This window comes from Aulonocara stuartgranti, assembly GCF_965226115.1.
Source record: "Aulonocara stuartgranti genome assembly, chromosome: 17".
NCBI lineage: Eukaryota > Metazoa > Chordata > Actinopteri > Cichliformes > Cichlidae > Aulonocara > Aulonocara stuartgranti.
Window position 1 is genome coordinate 16,098,993 of NC_138953.1, and position 17,776 is coordinate 16,116,768.

At 41.9% G+C, this 17,776-nt stretch overlaps 1 protein-coding gene across 1 annotated transcript; it reads left to right on the forward strand.

Annotated features, from left to right (window-relative positions):
* Positions 1-4,088: 4,088 nt before the first annotated feature.
* Positions 4,089-17,700, forward strand: dph5 (diphthamide biosynthesis 5). Its single transcript, XM_082511353.1, has 7 exons — positions 4,089-4,368; positions 6,323-6,447; positions 7,028-7,136; positions 12,880-13,000; positions 14,993-15,032; positions 16,598-16,701; positions 16,994-17,700. The coding sequence occupies exons 1-7, from the start codon at positions 4,234-4,236 to the stop codon at positions 17,224-17,226; spliced, it is 867 nt and encodes a 288-aa protein (XP_082367479.1). The 5' UTR covers positions 4,089-4,233; the 3' UTR covers positions 17,227-17,700.
* Positions 17,701-17,776: the final 76 nt, after the last annotated feature.

The following is a 17,776-nucleotide window of genomic DNA, read 5'->3' on the forward strand; positions in this document are numbered from 1 at the left end:
ATTTAGTACACAAATACAAGGTAACAAAAAAAGCTAATTACTCAAATACAGAAACACAGGAATACTAAGAAATATTTCTGATATAGGCCACATACGCTGATAAAAGCTTTCAATGTCCCAGGTGAGAGCACCCACCCTGCAGGTGGCAGGTAGAATGGGAGCTGGGAAGAATTGTTCATTATCTGAGGAATACTGGTGGGAAAGTGCTTCTGGCTTGGTATTCTGAGAGCCTGGGTGACAGGAGAGAGAGAGATTAACTTGGAAGAAAGACAGAGACCAGCGAGCTTGCTGGAAATTAAGTCCTTTAGCATTTTGGAGATATGGGCAATCGTGGCTCAGGAGTTGGCAGTTCGTCTTGTAATTGGAAGGTTGCCGGTTCGAGCCCTGGCTCCGACAGTCTCGGTCGTTGTTTCCTTGGGTAAGACACTTCACCCGTTGCCTACTGGTGGTGGTCAGAGGGCCCGGTGGCGCCAGTGTCCGGCAGCCTCGCCTCTGTCAGCGTGCCCCAGGGCAGCTGTGGCTACAACGTAGCTTGCCATCACCAGTGTGTGAATGTGAGGATGACTGAGTGTGTAAAGTGCTTTAGGTTCCTTAGGGAGTAGTAAAGCGCTATACAAATACAGGCCATTTTTTTAATCTGTCCATATGAGAAACAGCTGTATGGCTCCCTCCAGCCAGGGATGCCATCATTCCAGGGTTAATTTATAATTTCCAGAAGCTCCCTATCCCCCACGTTATAGTTTTGCTTGGTGGGGGTGAGGTGACATAAATAGAGCTGGCGTTTACCTTGAGGTTCGTATCTGTGGGATAGCACTGCCCCTACTGCTACATCTGATGCATCGACGTACACGATGAACTGCTTATTAGTACCTGGGTGAATTAGAATGGGGGCAGAGGCAAATAGCTGCTTTCATTTAGTGAAGACAGTGTGGGCCTCCCAGGGCCAGGTGGATGGTATCTTAGAGGAGGTGAGACGAGTGAAGGGAGCAGCAACTTGACTGTAGTTTCTGATGAAGTGTCTGTAAAAGTTAGCAAACCCAAGGAAGCAGGGGAGTTCCCTTCATGGCTTAGGAACGGGCCATCCCTGCACTGCTTTGACCTTTGCTGGATCTGTCTTCACCTGTCCACCCCATGTTAGAGGACACCTAAATGATTCTCTCACATGATTTCAAGTTCAGCTGATGATTGGCTGTTTGTGGGCAATAGTTAAACAACTCACATGTCTTAACGAAAAGGACATCCCATAGAGTTTCACTCTGTGTTTCTGTCTTGCGCTTTGGTTTACTGTGTTGTTAATGTACCACAGGACATAGTTTGATGTTTTTCTGAGCTTTTATAAACTGCACAAATTAAAATCGAATGGGGCAAAAACACCTGAGCTACTGACTCATAAAATCTACTTTGATCTTTAAAAGAAGGACATGATAAATGAAATCTGCTAAATTGAATTATGAATCACAGGGCTGGAAATTATTTTAATTGTTTGTAACTGTAAATTTGTTTGCTTTGCCTTTTCCTTTGAGGGGCAGATCCAGATCAGAGTTTGTCAGGATTTGAACCTGAAGAGAAACAGTTAACAGAGACAGAGTGTCAATTCTCTGGATGACTGGACTCCAACAAACCCTGAAACACAGCAACAAAAGACCACAATCTGCCTCTCCAACCACCCTCCTCTTCACCCCATCGCAGAAAAAAAAAAAAGGATCCCATTATGTAACCCACCAACCATCTCACTCATTAACTGGTTCCCAGTTAAAAGAGTGAAGGGGATGGGAAGGATCACGTGGTGCAGGGGCTTGTTTACCAAAACAAGGGTTGAACGAGGGAGAAACAGACTGTGAAGAAAAAAAGTAAGAAAGGGAGTTAAAAAAGAAGAGGCGAAGCAGCTTTTCCCACCAACTCATTCACAACTCAAATGCTTTCAGTCGCTGTGCTGCTGACCGCCGTCACCATGGAAACGACTGCTCAAGCAAAAGCAGCAAGGGGTGGGAGGGTGAAGGAATGGGAGTGGGAGCAGCAACAGTTTCACATCTGTCCATGTGTTTGTCCACTTCATGAAAACTACACGATTAAAATTCTAAAGACACCTGAACGTCCTTTCTGTGCACCACAGTGTAGCCCGAGGGGGGCAATCTCAGTCCACAAGGGCCGGTGTCCTGCAGGTTTTAGATCTCACCTTGGGTCAACACCCCTGAATCACGTGATTAGTTCGTTACCAGGCCTCTGGAGAACTTCAGGACATGTTGAGGAGCTCATTTAGCCATTTAAATCAGCTGTGTTGGTTCGAGGACACATCTAAAACCTGCAGGGACACCGGCCCTCGTGGACTGAGATTGCCCACCCCTGGTGGGTGTAGCTACTCTGTGGATGGAAAGGGGAAATGAAATTCAATTCATTTCTGTTTAATTTTCTGTAGTCTGTTTTAATCTGTTTGCTATTCATAGTCTCTCTTCTCTTGCCTCTCAACTGTGACAGACTTATTTTAGGATAAAGTTCATAGACTTTGTGAATGCTTTCTGTTTTATTTCAATTTTTTGCATGTTTGTTTGGCTTTAATCAGATATGAATGGTAATTATATGCATGCAGTTTTTATGTGACCATTAAAGTTCATTTAAATAGTATGTCTGCTGGGTGGAAAGCCCAAAAAGGATCTTGCTGTTACCATAATATCAAAATATTTCCCATGTGTGGGACTAATAAAGGTTTGTATCTTATTTTTAGTTCATTCAACTGAAGGACAGATGCATTTTTCAGTAGCCAGTCATCTGTTGTCCACCCATCCCTCGCAGTTCGCAGAAAACCTCCAGATTTTAGTGAAATACGACTAATTTGTCTGTTATACAACTCTTTGTTACTCTCCTTGACATCTCGGAGGGGTGGTGGGATTACTGTTCTATATATTTAAAAAAAGTTTAGTAATAACTCTGTATTTCTGCCTGTATTAGTCCTCACTATATATCATCCTCCTAGACTGAGACATGGCTTCTTGGAAAAATTGGTCAACTTTTTTTTTCAAACTTAGAATAGAATAGCCCTTTATTGTCACTGTACATGTACAACGATAGGTATGCTATAAAACTTCTTTTTTTTAAAGCGACATGGGACATCAATGTCGTAATTCGGACAGCTTGTGATCTAATGATAAATAATGTTCTTTTACTAAAACTTAGAGACCAGCCGTTCCAAACAGATTCCAATTTGTAATAATGTAGCTCTCCACTGGAGAAATCCTGCACTCCACTCGAGCTGCACTCACCCCAAGCTACTTAGGAGTTGCTTGGGAGGTAGAGAAGGAGGTACAGCAGGTCATCTACTAATTGGAAGGTCGATGGTTTGATCTCTGGCTGCTTCCAGTCTGCATGCAAAAATGTTTGTGGACAAGATACTAACCACAAGTTGTTCTCTGATGTATTCATCAGAGTATGGATGTGAGTGTTGTATAAAAAGAACTTGAATAGAAAAAGTGCTGGTGTGAATGAGGTGCTTTGAGTGCGCAGGGAGATTAGAAAACTGCTATGTTGGACTGTTTTCTCTCGGGTCCCCTCCCCAATCACATCATTTTGTACTGCTGTGTACAAAACGATGTGAGTTTTTACAGATAATTAGGAGATTTTCTGTATCAAAAACAACGGCATCCATCCCACTTTGGATGGATGGAGCAGCTGTCATTTGTGGAAATCTGAAAAGCCCCCCAACCGGAATAATCATAATAATGCAGTCTTACATGCTTACATGCCTCTCTGCTGCTCTGTCTCCTTGAAGGAGGAAGTTCATTGTCACACTGATACTTTCTACTTTTAGCCATTTCTGCTTCTCCTGACACAAAAATGAAGTTCATTGAGCTGCTTGTAATTCAGAAGTAAGATATACACAAGTTTTACGGTTATTTCCAACAGAAAGACTGCTGCCATGATGGACACATGCAGACCCGCTTGTAAATCAAGCTCTAGTAAAACTACTCAAAGCTCCCGCTTAACAAGAAACTAGATCAAGTTGTAAACATATGCGAGCCATGTATCAGGGCTTGCCGTCGGCTGAAGACTTAACCGTATCGCGGCTGTGGCTGTCGCAACTGTAAACAGTTCACGACAAGCCGTATTCCAAGTAGCGCAGCGAGTCCCCACGTGAATACGGGAAAGTTTCACGTCTGGGTGCTTCTTTTTAAGAAGTTTTAGCTCCGTTAAGTGCTGCGGCAGTAACACGGACCCTGTACGGAAGGCGGGACCGGCAGGATGCTGTATCTGATCGGTCTGGGGCTCGGGGACGCCACAGACATTACAGTGAAGGGTTTACAGGCGGTGAAGAGCTGCTCCAGAGTTTACCTGGAGGCCTACACATCCATTCTCACCGTGGGCAAAGAGGCGCTGGTGAGTCCGGAGCATTACGACCCGGAGGATTTGGACCAGAGCTGAAATGAAAGCTCGTCCCAGGAGAGGAGCTGCTTGTTTTGGCTGTAGGACTGATTCAGAACTAGGAAGAAATGTCTTACTTTTTACATAAGAACTGGGTTTCAGTACGTGTTACTCGAAGACATCATATGATTTACAATGAGTAATTATAGTAAATCAAAAGGATGAATCCCGTCGGGTTTTTTAACTGCATATTCAGACCTGGGTCCTGAATTGGATAATTCAATGAATTAATTTCAACAAATAAATGTAATTTCTTGCTTTCTTCAGACGATCGGTGTACGATTAGAGATGTCTAATGTCTCTCATATTAATTTATCTAGGACTTCCTCACATTTTGATCAAATTAATACCACAAGCTCAATGTCCTCATTCTCACCTGTAAATGCTAACAATCTGGAAGAAATTATTCATCAGTTAAATCTTGCATCTCTTTACTTGATCCCATCCACAACAAATTGTTCAAATCTGTATCTCACTGTTTTACAAATGATGTAGTACGTATTATAAGCAGTTCTCTACAGACTAGCATTTTCATTGTTTCTATTAAATATACTTTAATTACTCCGATTCTCAAGAATAATAACTTAGACCCACTGGTTATTAATATTTATAGACATAATATTTTCTAATCTAAGAAATTATTTGGAAAACTGTGTTTTTTTGCTGGGACATGTCGGTCCTGCTGACTCAGAAAGTCCCTGCTGAATTGTGCTGCAGGAGAGCTGCCAAAAGTGTCCCTACATGATCTGCATGCTGGAGGAAGTGCAGAGTGTAGTCGTGGAGACCAAATTCAGGGTCTGATTCGTCCACGGGGGGGGGGGGGGGGCGGGTCCAAAGATCCGGAGTATGGGCAGACTGGAGATCCCGGCAGAATCTTCTCCACCAGCCTGTGGAAGTGCAGGCTGTTCATGATGAAGGCCACAATACTCCGACCCCTCCAGATGCCGATGCCTGATCTGTCTGTCTTTGCCGATGAACTTCTATGGATGAGTCTGCATATATAGGTTTAAAATCCTAGAGCGCCAGGCCAGCTTCTTGGCTGACTCCGTGCTGCTGATGTGATGGTAGGACGGGAAGCACCCTGCGCTCCAGCGGACGATCGCGGAGGACTCTAAGAAGTAGGCTCGGCTCTGCTCCAGCACGACCTTCTGACCCCCATGAGTGTGCAGCGTCAGCTCCCAGCTCACATTCAGGTTCCTGAGCACCCACTCATGCTGCCAGGGCAGCACGGTGTATGGGCTGATGTCTCTCTATGCAGATGACACCCAACTTTATCAGTCCTTAAAGCCAGATAACACACACCAGTTAGTTAAGCTGCAGGAATGTCTTCAAGACATAAAGACCTGGATGACCTCTAATTTCCTGTTCTGAATTCAGATAAAGTTATTGTATGCGGCCCTAAAACCTTCGAAATATGTAACCATATGCTTACTCTGGATGTCATTGCCTTAGCCTCCAGTAACACTGTGAGGAATCTTGGAGTTGTATTTGACAACGACATGTCCTTCAGAGCACAGCCCAAGGTGCAGTCAGCAGGTTACTCAATTGATCCCCAGCTGCTCCAGTCCACATGTCAAAGTATTCTTGGGCATGATACTAAAGAGCGAGTTGCCCTCCAATTATCATCGGAGTGTGAGTGGGTGCATATGACTAAAAGAAAGTGTTTAGGTATAGACTAAAGTTGAGTATGAATGTGGGCCTGTGTGATTGGGTAAATGAGACTTGTAGAAAGTGATCTGAACGCTTCAATTAGTACTTTGTAATCACCAGTCCATCCATCTTTTGCTTATTCAATGCAGGGTCTCAGGAGAGTGAGAACTAAATAGAAAATGAACATCTACTTGAATAGTACGTGTCTGCTCTTAGTATTCTTGTTAAAATATCCTAACAGTATATTCCTTTGCTTCAGGAGGAGTACTATGGGAAGCAGCTGATCCTGGCAGACAGAGATCTAGTTGAACAAGGAGCTGATCAAATCCTGGAGGATGCAGATGTCACTGATGTGGCATTTCTGGTGGTGGGCGACCCATTTGGGTGAGTCACAGTGTTTCTGGACTGTGTAAGCAACAGCTCCAATTGATCCCACAGATCTGAAGTATGCTCTGTCAGCACACGCACTGTAGTGGGGAGCAGCAGAGGAAGATAAAACCACAGAGTTTGTGTCAGAGCAGAGTTTTTACATTTCAGCAGATTTCTGCCCAAAGCCACATTATTCCTCTCAGACATAATAACAGAGTGCTGAGCAGCTCGCCTGCTGAATGGAATATACAAGCTCTATAGTCTTGTCCGTGGGAATTTCAGACTCGGTTTTTCATCAAAAAAAACACGGGTTCTTTTTTGGCCCACTGAAAACTATAATGAAGCTTTTTTTCATCACACTGAGGTTTGACCTGTCCGTGACCTCAGCATCTATACATTACTCTGTCATTCAGTCTGTCCAACACAACACTGGGGAAAACCTGTTATCTTCATAGGTTAGTTTATTGTAATAATAATGAGTCAACTCATTGTCAGCTAGTTTGCTGTTACATAGGCACCAGGCATATAGCAGCTGAATAGATTTTGTGTATTTTATAAGAAAAGGCTGCCCTTGTCTTTCTGTGTCTTTCTGCAGAGCCACCACACACAGTGACCTAGTGCTGAGAGCAGTGAATGCTGGGATACCATACAAAGTCATTCACAATGCCTCCGTCATGAATGCAGTGGGCTGCTGTGGTTTGCAGGTAATTATTTCCTGAACTGAGTCTGTGAAGCAGAACTTCCAAACACAGGCTCAAACACATCCACTTTCTTTTTCTGCATTTTTTAAAACTTCTTTATATTTTTCCACCTAGTGGCAAGCAACAACAATAATGTAATGATTCCACGGGGGACTAAAGTCCAGAGATGAAACTGGTTTGAAAATGCAGGAAGAAAAGCTGCTGTTTATGTGTGTAGCCTGATGGTTTCTACTCTGTTCACTGCATAGGAGTCAGTGCTGATAATAGAAGGAATAGAGTCACTGTGACTCCAGTGCTGGGAGTCCTCAGTGGCTTTTGGCTGCTTTCGGGTTTTTTTTTTTTGTTTTTGTTTTTTTTTTTGGGGGGGGGGGTGCAGAAGTGACCATATTTGGATGCAGGGTGGAGAGTTGTCAGCTAATGTTTTCACAGTTGTCAATCAAAACACCTTTCCCTAACTTGAAGACATAATGAAAATGAAAAGGCAGGTTTAAAAAATAAATGAACTGTATTCTCTTCACTATCGCTCCTCTGTGCATGTCCAAACCTTCTTAGCCATATTGCTCAAACCTTCTGTCTAAACTGCTCAACCAGAGCTGGCCAGAGAGTGCCTGGTGGCCAGGCCTTAGCCTCTGGGGCCCGGCCAGGTAAAGCAACCGAAAAAGACTTTGCTAGAATCACTTGGAAGCAGACTCAAACTGTCAGCCCAACTCAGAAAGGGAAGGTGGTGCTCCACTTACATTCTGTTTAGTGGGGGTGGGGTGTAGCTGACTTCAACTGTGGACATAGTATTCTGTATTGGAAGCAGAGTCTGGGAATGAGAGAGATGACCTGGTCATCACTAGCAGCAAGGTTAATGAGACAGTTAAATAGTCCTTGGTGGCAGCTCCCCTGTAGTGCAGGGCCTTCCTGGTCTTTTCCTGTGTGTTATGAATAAATCTTTTTTGGGGGGTACCGGTACTGGTTTTATTTTGTTGTATTTATCCGCGAAACCTTAAAGGGCAGTCCGTGAAAATATTGTCGGACATAAACCGGTCCGTGGCACAAAAGAGACCTGGTGTGGGTGACCGGTCTGGTAGCTGTGCTGCTCCTGGGTGAGTGCGGGGTGGGCTTGGTGACTTGGAGTTCTGGGGGTGTACCACCTCCATGCTCTGGTTCTGGCTAGGCCCCGGGGGCTTGGGTCCTAGCTGGTGTTTTGACGGGGTTTTGGGTTGCTGCATGCACTGGGGCCTGGCCGTGGCCCTTTGGTGCATTGGTGGAACTGGGGGCCTCTTTAGCTGGCAGGGAGTGTTTTTGCCATCTTTTTGAAGGTGCTCTCTACTTTTGAGGAGACCACGCTGCAGGCAGAGAGGGGGGGGGGGGAATCTACCAGAGTTGCAGGATGGACTCAACCTGGGTATCTAGATTAGAGATTAGATTAGATGAAACTTTAAAAATCCCTCAGGTGGGTTCCTCTGGGAAATTCAGTTTCCAGTAACACAGCACCGACAGAAGTTGCATGTTACAGATACATTGTCAGCTGTCTTATGTAGTCTGGTGTAGTGTCCGAGCCTGGTAGCTCGGGTGTGTACTGGCTTGCTCCTGGCACCTGCTTGCAGGGCTTGGGCCCCTGGCTCTGTCTGGCCCCCGCTGGGGGGTGGGATGTCCTTGGGTCTCAAGTCTCTGGGCCAAGAGCTCGGTCTGCTCTGGCGTAGCTGGCTGCTTGTGGAGGGTGCGGGCTCATCGTGGCAGCCCCCATGGTGCTTCCCCTGGAGGAGTTGTTCATGATTGACAAGCAAAGCATGGGTTTGACTGTAAAGTCAAGAATCTGTCATCCTTTCTAAGCCTACTAATGACCATCATTTCCAAAAGGGATTAAGCCCATTGAGTCACCAGAATAGTGTTTACTGCGGTGACAGATCAGGAGAGCTGGTTTTTATGCAACTGAAGGAGTTGGAAACCACTTCCATTTTTTTGCACAATCTGTGTTTGTATTTGTGTCATGAGTGCAGCTGCAGCTCATGACGAACCTTTTTGTCACAGTAAACACCTCTCAATAATTCCATCTCATCAATAACTGAACTGTCAGAGCAGCCAATCATAGAGCAGAACCCAGCTGCAGCTCCTCCTCCTGCAAACATGCAAAGATTAGCATTAATGTAAAGACAGCATTTCCAGTGGGAGTAGTTAATATGCTAATGAGAAAGGACACATGCAAATGAGCTCTATTCCTTCCTCTAGGTGCTATGCACTCACACTCACAACTGGAGTCCTTCAGGGCTTTTCTCTATAAAACAAACAGTACATTAATTTTCTTGATGGTATTTTATTTATAGATAAAACTAATAATAATCAGCAAAAAACATTTATCCAAGAACAGCTCTTCAGAATTTCACTGTTCAGCACCTTTCAGACATGAGCTCTTTTGTGTTAATTTGCATTCAGTCACATTAGCACATGCACATTAGGACTCTGTCTCTTTTTTGCATCTTGAGTTGCTAGTGGCAGATGGTGCCCCCTGCTGATTGGTTCTGCCGGAGTTCTCTTCTCGATTTTAAAAAAAGAAGAAAAAAAAAGAGTTCTTCTTTCCCACCTCTACCAAGTGCTGTTCATAGGACATTGTTTGACTGTTGGGTATTCTATCTATGTAAAACTGATTAACAACGCCCTCTGTTATTAAGCATTGGCTAGTATCTTGATGTGTGTTCAGTCAGGTCCAGGCACGTTTATAGAAAGGTAAAAAAAGAATTGCAATTTTGCTTCTGTAACCCACCACAGAGGATTGTAAACCAAGTTTTCCAGTCTTTCTAAAGGTCATTCAGAGTGTTTCTCTGGGCATTAGCTGCTTCTTTTTATTATTATTATTAATTTTCAGTCCAGTTCTTGTACCTAAACCATTTTCAAATGGTTTTTTGTTGTTACGCCACCCAATCATTCAAAAATGTAAAGCACTTAAGAGCCAGTGTTGTGTCTACACATAAGAAACAACTTACCAAAGAACCACTTTTTAATTGCATCTTTAGGAACTTTGTTACTAGCAGTGTGTCGCAAAAGCACATCATTTGCTCTCATTTCTCGAATCTAGTTGAATCTACAAAGGAAAAAAAAGACTTGACAGAACCAAAAAAAGCACTGTCGTATAGATGTCATATGTAATATCCTTGGAGGGGCTGCCATCTTGATGAGGCTTATTTTCCCAAAAGTCTTGGGGATCTTCAAGATGTTTTTGGCAAACACAAGCCTTTGTGTGCTTTTTGGTCAGCAGTGGTTTTCTTCTTGGAACTCTCCCATGAATGCCATTCTTGCCCAGTCTCATTCTTATTGTTAAATCATGAACTCTAACCTTAACTGAGAGGAGTGAGGCCTGCAGTTCTTTAGATGTTGTTCTGGGTTTTTTATGAAGGTTTACCACTTTTCTCCATTTGTGGATAATAAGTCTCACTTTGGTTCTCTGGAGTCCACAAGCCTTATGAATGGCTTTATAATCCTTTCCATACTGATAGATGTCAATGATTTTATTTGTCCTATTCTTATGTTCCCTTTTGTATGATGTTTTCCCTTTTGAGACCATCAAGCCTATTTCACTTTGTTAGACATTTAAATGATTTCCAGATTCAAAAAGTCTGGCAGTATTTCAGAATGGGTGAAGTTGAGCTCAACTTTCCAAAAAATGTAGCTAATTGCAGTTAATTCATGATTTAACAAAGGGGTCATATAAATGGGAAGTATCTCACATTAAACTTAGTTTGGAGTTCCACACTTAAGAGCCAGTGTTGTGTCTACACATAAGAGACAACTTGGCAAAGAACCACTTTTTAATTGCATCTTTAGGAACTTTGTTACTAGCAGCGTGGCGCAAAAGTGCTAGAACCAATTCTATTTACATTTTACATGTAAGGCAGTATTAGAAGAAGGCAGCACAACATGCTTTATCTGTCCATAAAACCAGGTGGCACACAGTAATTAGTTAAACTGCATTAATATCTTAAAGATATAAAGACATGGATGGCTTCCAATTTCCTGCTTCTAAAACCAGACAAATATGAGGTTATTGTACTCAGCCCTAAAAATCCAAAAACGTGATGTCTAACCAGACACCTGCTCTGGATGGCATTACTTTGGCCTCCAGTAACAATGTGAGGACTCATGGAGTCATTTTTGAGGAAATGTACTTCAGTGTGCATATTAAAACTTCCAGAAAAGTCTTCAGTTGATCCAAAGTGCTGCAGCACTGACAGGGATAAGAAAGAGAGCGCCTATATTGGCTTCTCTTCATTGATTCTGTGTTAAACCCAAATCAAATTTATAATCCTTCTCCTCATATATTATCACCCCAGTAGAACACTTCCCTCTTGGAGTGCAAGAGATTTCTAGGTAGAAAAACATGAAAGGGAGGCAGAGCCTCCAGCTTTCAGACCCCTCTTCTGTGGAACCAGCTCCTAGTTTGGATTTGCTTGGATTTGCTCCCAACCGGTCATGGCAGATGGGTCCTCTCCCTGAACCTGGAGCTGTTCGAGTCTATCCCAGCTACCATAGGGCGAGAGGCAGGGTACACCCTAGACAGGTTGCCAGTCTGACACAGGGCTATAAATAACTGAATTAAATTTTATTTATTTATCATCAACCATTTTTGAGCAGTGCAGGATTATCTTGACCGAGAATTGAACAAAAAGTCGGCCAACATCCAAAGAACTATGGTGAACTATTCATGAAGACTACTTAACAAAATTAGAAGAAATGTTGTCTAACAGTTCAGTCTGTTGAAGAATAAAGGTGGTCATACCAAATATTGACTTTCAAGCTTTGAGACTTGAAACAAAACGTTAGCGTATATACTATATTTCTACTTATGTTTGCACCTTTGAAGAAACAACTGCACTTGTTTCCCGGTGTCCCAGCACAGTATAAGTGCGTTGAGGATAATTTAATTATAAAGAAATAACCCAAGACTTCTGCGCATGACTGCATAGTGCCCCATTTTTCAGTCTCAAACGTATTTGGACAAACTAACACAATTTTAAATGGTAAAAATGGTAAATGGCCTGTATTTGTATAGCGCTTTACTAGTCCCTAAGGACCCCAAAGCACTTTACACAACCAGTCATCCACCCATTCACACACACATTCACACACTGGTGATGGCAGCTACATTGTAGCCACAGCCACCCTGGGGCGCGCTGACAGAGGCATCCAGTTTCTTTGGCTTTAGAAACTCTTGTTACTTTTGCAGTTTACTTTGGTTCATTGTCCATTTGTTATGTGAAGTTCTGTGCAATCAGTTTGTAGTTTTAGTTGTATCCAAGCCGATCGTACAGAAAGTCCTGTACACTTCACAATTCATCCTACCACTTCCAAAACAGTTAACTGGTTCCACTGGTAGCTGTACATGCCCATTAAATAACACTGCCACCTCCATGCTTTTCTGTTCCCGTCCTTCTGGTATGAGTTCATCTTGGTTTCATTTTTTCTGAACTTCACTGGCTCTTTTAGATGTTTTCTGCAAAGTCTAATCTGTTTCTCTGTTTTTCCATTCAAGACATTGATATCGCTACCTCCAGGAGTATGTTTATGTTTTTTAACCAGCGAAATACAAAAATGTCAATCAACCATTTTACAGTCTCATATTTGACTATACACTTGCTTACATTATCACATTGTGAGGGCTCGCTTCCTTTTGAGGGACAAGAAACTGTGATTCTCCTGGAAATAGCTGTTGGGGAAAAAGCCCTTTGATGTGATGGAAACATGTGTTTGTCTGTGTGTGTTTCAGTTGTATAATTTTGGAGAAACGGTGTCTGTAGTGTTTTGGACAGAGACGTGGAGACCAGAGAGCTTCTACGACAAAATTTGTAAAAACCGAACAGCTGGACTGCACACACTCTGTCTGCTGGGTGAGGCTTGCACACAAACACAGACAAATCTCCTAAAATAAAATCCACAATATCCAAGATAAAATTATAATGTAAAACAAAAAAATAGGATAATAGAATACAATTATTTATATTTGAAACAAAAACCGATACCACTGAAATTTCATGTTATTTTCTAAACTGAATTGAAATCATTTCATTAACAAAGTAGAAAAATATATATATCCAAGAAAAGTAGTACAATTTAGTAAAAAATAATGATGAAAGAAGGCATTTTAACATAAAACGTATTAAAAATGTAAAACATTATTGAAAATATGCAAACAAAACACAGTCATTGTGAATTAATCTGAAATAATGCTGATGGCCATCTGAGGCTCTTTTATTTTTTTCTGTAATGAATATTTAAAACACGCCCACTCACCAGCAGGTCATCCACCTCCCACTGGACTCCTAATTTATGGGCGTTTGGGGCATTTGGGGTCCCTGGGATGATTGATGCTGGTGTCCGTACCTCATCTATTACTTCTCCACACACACATTTACAAAAGAGCACGGCCATGTTTTTTGACTTCACAAACACGGCAGGACACCCAGATGAGCCATTTATTTATTTCAAGAATTCACTATGATTTTGGACATTTTTAACATAATAGGGAATTATTCATAAGTAAGTAAAACAGCAACAGTGATGAAAAAAGCTGCGTCATAATTAAAAGAGATTATTTACAGACACTGCACATCTTAAAATAGAGCATTAAATAAAATATTACGAAAATAACAGCCATACTGTTACGTGATCGGTGAGATTTCTCTTTAGCTGACAGAAAATAATAAGATTTTGCTGAAATGTTTCACCCTACTTTAGATTTTTAGTTGGCCAGAAGGGCAGGTTTCATGGAAACCCAAGTTTGTGAATGCGATGAATCAAGAATAGGGCGACACAGGAGCTTCAAATTGATACCATAGGTGTATTTATTTAAATAATCAGTGACCTTGACCTCAAGGTCAGAGGTTTTCTTAAAATTGTGTGAGTGAGATAACTCGGGAACAAGGTGACATATTTTAGAAATTTGTACTATGGGTGTGTGAGGGATGGCACTGGCGGTCGACAGCATTTTTTTATATAATGTTTTTTTGTAATGTTATGTGGTTTGTTGTCGAAACCTCAAGAACCTTCAGTCTGCAATATGACAGAAATTGTTTATTTGTAAATTGGTAACTGGGTAGCTGTGGCTCAGGAGGTAGAGCAGTACTACTACTGTCCATGGATGCACTCATTAGAGTGAGAATGTTAGATAGAAAGCACTTAGGCACAGAAAAAGTGCTTGTATGACTCGGTGAATGAGGGTTGTACTTGAAGTGCTCTTAGTGCTCAACCAGAGTATTAAAACGCTCTATAAAAACCAGTCCATTTACCAGAATACTTACTTACATTCTTACCCATCCATTCTCTTCTGCTTAATTAATTTCCTGTGCTTGATTCTAGTAAAAATAAAAGCATGGTTTGGAAATGTTTTGTAAATTCTGTACTGTGCTTGCATGGTGCTTTTCTAGTTTGACCACTCAAAGCATTTTTTTTTTACCACAAGCCTCATTTACCCAACACACACACAAACGCTTTTTTCTGCCTAAGTGCTTTCTATCTAACATTAACACACTCACAGTAATGTGTGCATCCGTGGCAACTTGGGTTTGACATGCAAATCGACGAGCCAGGGATTGAACTACCAACTTCCCAACCCACTCTGTTCCCTGAGCCGCATCCATTTTTAACGGGTGAGAATTTTTATTTAAAATAAAACTGACACATTTCTGTGCGATATTTTACATTGGATATTAATTTAAAAGGATATTAGAAAAATACAAACGGTAGATTTTTTTTTTTTTTTTTTTAAATGGTTTCTTGGGACTGTTGGGATGTAAGTGCACGTTTTAGTTCTGAGATTAAAAGTAAAAACAGTGCGAGATGTGTTTAATACAGTTTTCTTCTTCTTTTGTTTTTATTGTTAGATATTAAAGTCAAAGAGCAGAGCATCGAGAACATGATGAGGTAAGAATCAGATCCAGATCACATCCACAACCACCTCTGGAGTGTTAGAGATCTCACCATGTGAGGTCTGTTATTTTTTGACTTAACCCTCAGTCAGCATTTGTCAGAACCAGAAACCCAGACCATGTCCACATGACGTTTTTGCCTGGCTTATCTGCGTAGCAACTTAATCAAAAAGATTATAGATGACATCTTATTTCATAGTGTATTCTTCACGTGCTCTATCAAAAGCACATTCTCTGCTGATTCACCCACTAATTACATTCACAGTATTCACTTACTGTGTCTTTAGGGATTCGCTATCTTAGCTCAGCTCGTTACCGACTCGCTAGCAGCATGGCCTCTTCACCTCCTGCACTTTCCTGTTCATCATGTTAGATGTTTAGTTACTCCTCAGCCTCCTTTAGTAATAACGATACTTGTAATGATTATAGCCTGTTTGCAGCTCCAGGATCACTGAATGGCAGACCCGGCTTTGCACACTCGGAAAAAACCCGTAGGGCTAACACAGAGACAACTACTTGCCATTTAGATTCACCAAGGACAGGATTCAGGGGACAGACACTATCTCTACTTTTAAAATTAGGCTTAAAATGTTCCTTTTTGATTAAGAACATAGTTAGGGCTGGATCAGTGACCCTAAATCCTCCCTTAGTTATGCTGCAACAGGTGTAGGCTGCTGGGGGATTCCCATGATGCATTGAGTATTTCTTCTTCAGTCACCTTTCTGGCTCAGTATGTGTTAATAGACCTCTCTGCATTGAATCATTACTTATTATTAATCTCTGGCTCTCTTCCACTGCATGCGTTTTGTTCCGTCTTCCTCCCCTGAGCTCGGTTCTACTGGAAGTTTCTTCCTGTTAGCTTTTCCTTCCCACTGTTGCCAAAGTGCTTGCTCATGGGGGGGATCATATGCTTGTTGGATCTTTCTTATTATTGTAGGGTCTACCTTAATATATTAAGCGTCTTGAGGCGGCTGTGATTTGGCGCTGTATAAATAAAATTGAATTGAATGACTAATTATTTGTGAACTGATCAATTGGCTTAAATCTGTGACTCTCCACCACTTGGCCTTAGAACTGAAAAAGCTCCTCAGATTAGAGGTGAAGCATCTTCGGGATATTTAAAGAAGTTCAGTGGCTTTTCAAGGTGATCAGGAGACCACATAAAGTTTGGAGATCAGTAGCAACTCTGCAGAAAGTTGGTGACCTCTGTGCAGTATGTATCTCAGTATCCATTATTTTGTTATAATAGCACTAACAGCTGATCGTGTAACATTTAGTAACAAGGAATTTTCACCACTGGACTTGTTGGAAAGGTGCCATCCTATCACGGTACACTCTGGGATTCACAGAGCTCCTGTGACCCATTCTTTCACAAATGTTTGTAGGTGTTTGATTTTATAAACCTGTGCCCATGAACACCTGAACTCAATGATTTTAGACGTGTGACTGAATACTTTTGGTAATATAGCATAGTTTCAAAGTTTTCTTGCACAGATGTGAAGGTTTGAATTAAAGGAGAATGACATGTGGTTAAAGTGAATCTTTGGTTACTGATTTTAGAGGGAAGAAGATCTACGAGCCTCCTCGCTTCATGACAGTCAACCAGGCTGCAGATCAGCTAATACAGGTCATCCAAAGGAGGAAGGAGGAGGGCGAGGAGTTGGGTGAGTCGTACCTGACATGCGAGTACTTTCTATCAATCCCATATTTGTTCAGATTGAAGTTCTGGTACAGTCATCAGGTAGAAGGAAAACGATAATCAAGTTTACAAAAAATATTGTAGTACTGTGTTTTATCTTTAGGATATTCTGAACCACGACTTAGGAGAACCAGTAGCATGCTAACAGTCTTGAAAGTCATGTGTCTGATTGGACCACTCCATCTTTCCTTAAAGAGCCAGTCAGCTGTGTTCGCTGCAGCTCTCAAACTCATGAGTCTTTGCCCCCCCTTTTCCAGGCATGACGGAGGACACAGTGTGCGTTGGCGTGGCCCGACTCGGCTCTGACGAACAAAAGATCCGTGTAGGAACATTAAATCAGCTGGTGTCATGTGACCTCGGTGCTCCACTCCATTCGCTGGTCATCACCGGTCGACTCCACCCGTTGGAGGTGGACATGCTGCGAGTAAATGCAGAACCAAACGCACTGGAAAACCTGCACATGATTGACAGCTCAACCTACACCTCTTGACACACTTGTTCACCTGCTTGTCTACAACTACCATTAGTGACACACTATATAATCCCAGGCCCCAAATGGTAACTTAAACTGCACCCTGAGGCAGACCTTGAGCCTTCCCAATTAACTTTTTTGTTGTTGTTGTTATGTGATAAAAACAGCCATACAAGGTTGAGTCATTAGTCAGGATTCAGTGGCATTAATATTAAGCATTTCCCTAATTCCCAAACTCTGAATCTTTTTGGGGCCAAAAATGTTCCCTAACTGTGATGGATTTAAAGTAATCCTCACAAAGAAGTCACAAACACAGATGCAGAAAAAATGAATTAAAGTAATATATTTAAAAAAAAAACATTTGAAGGAGGCAGGAAATATGTTTGAACTCAGCTCCAACTTGTGATCATTTCATGTTAAACCTGCATGTTTCCACTCGTGCAGAGGCACCGCTGTTTACAATTCTGATATTAAAACCAAGTACAAATATTACTGCACGTGAAGTGAGAGCTTTTCTTTCCATAGGGCTCCAGTCCTCCTGCAGCTGTTTAATTAACTCAGTTCTATA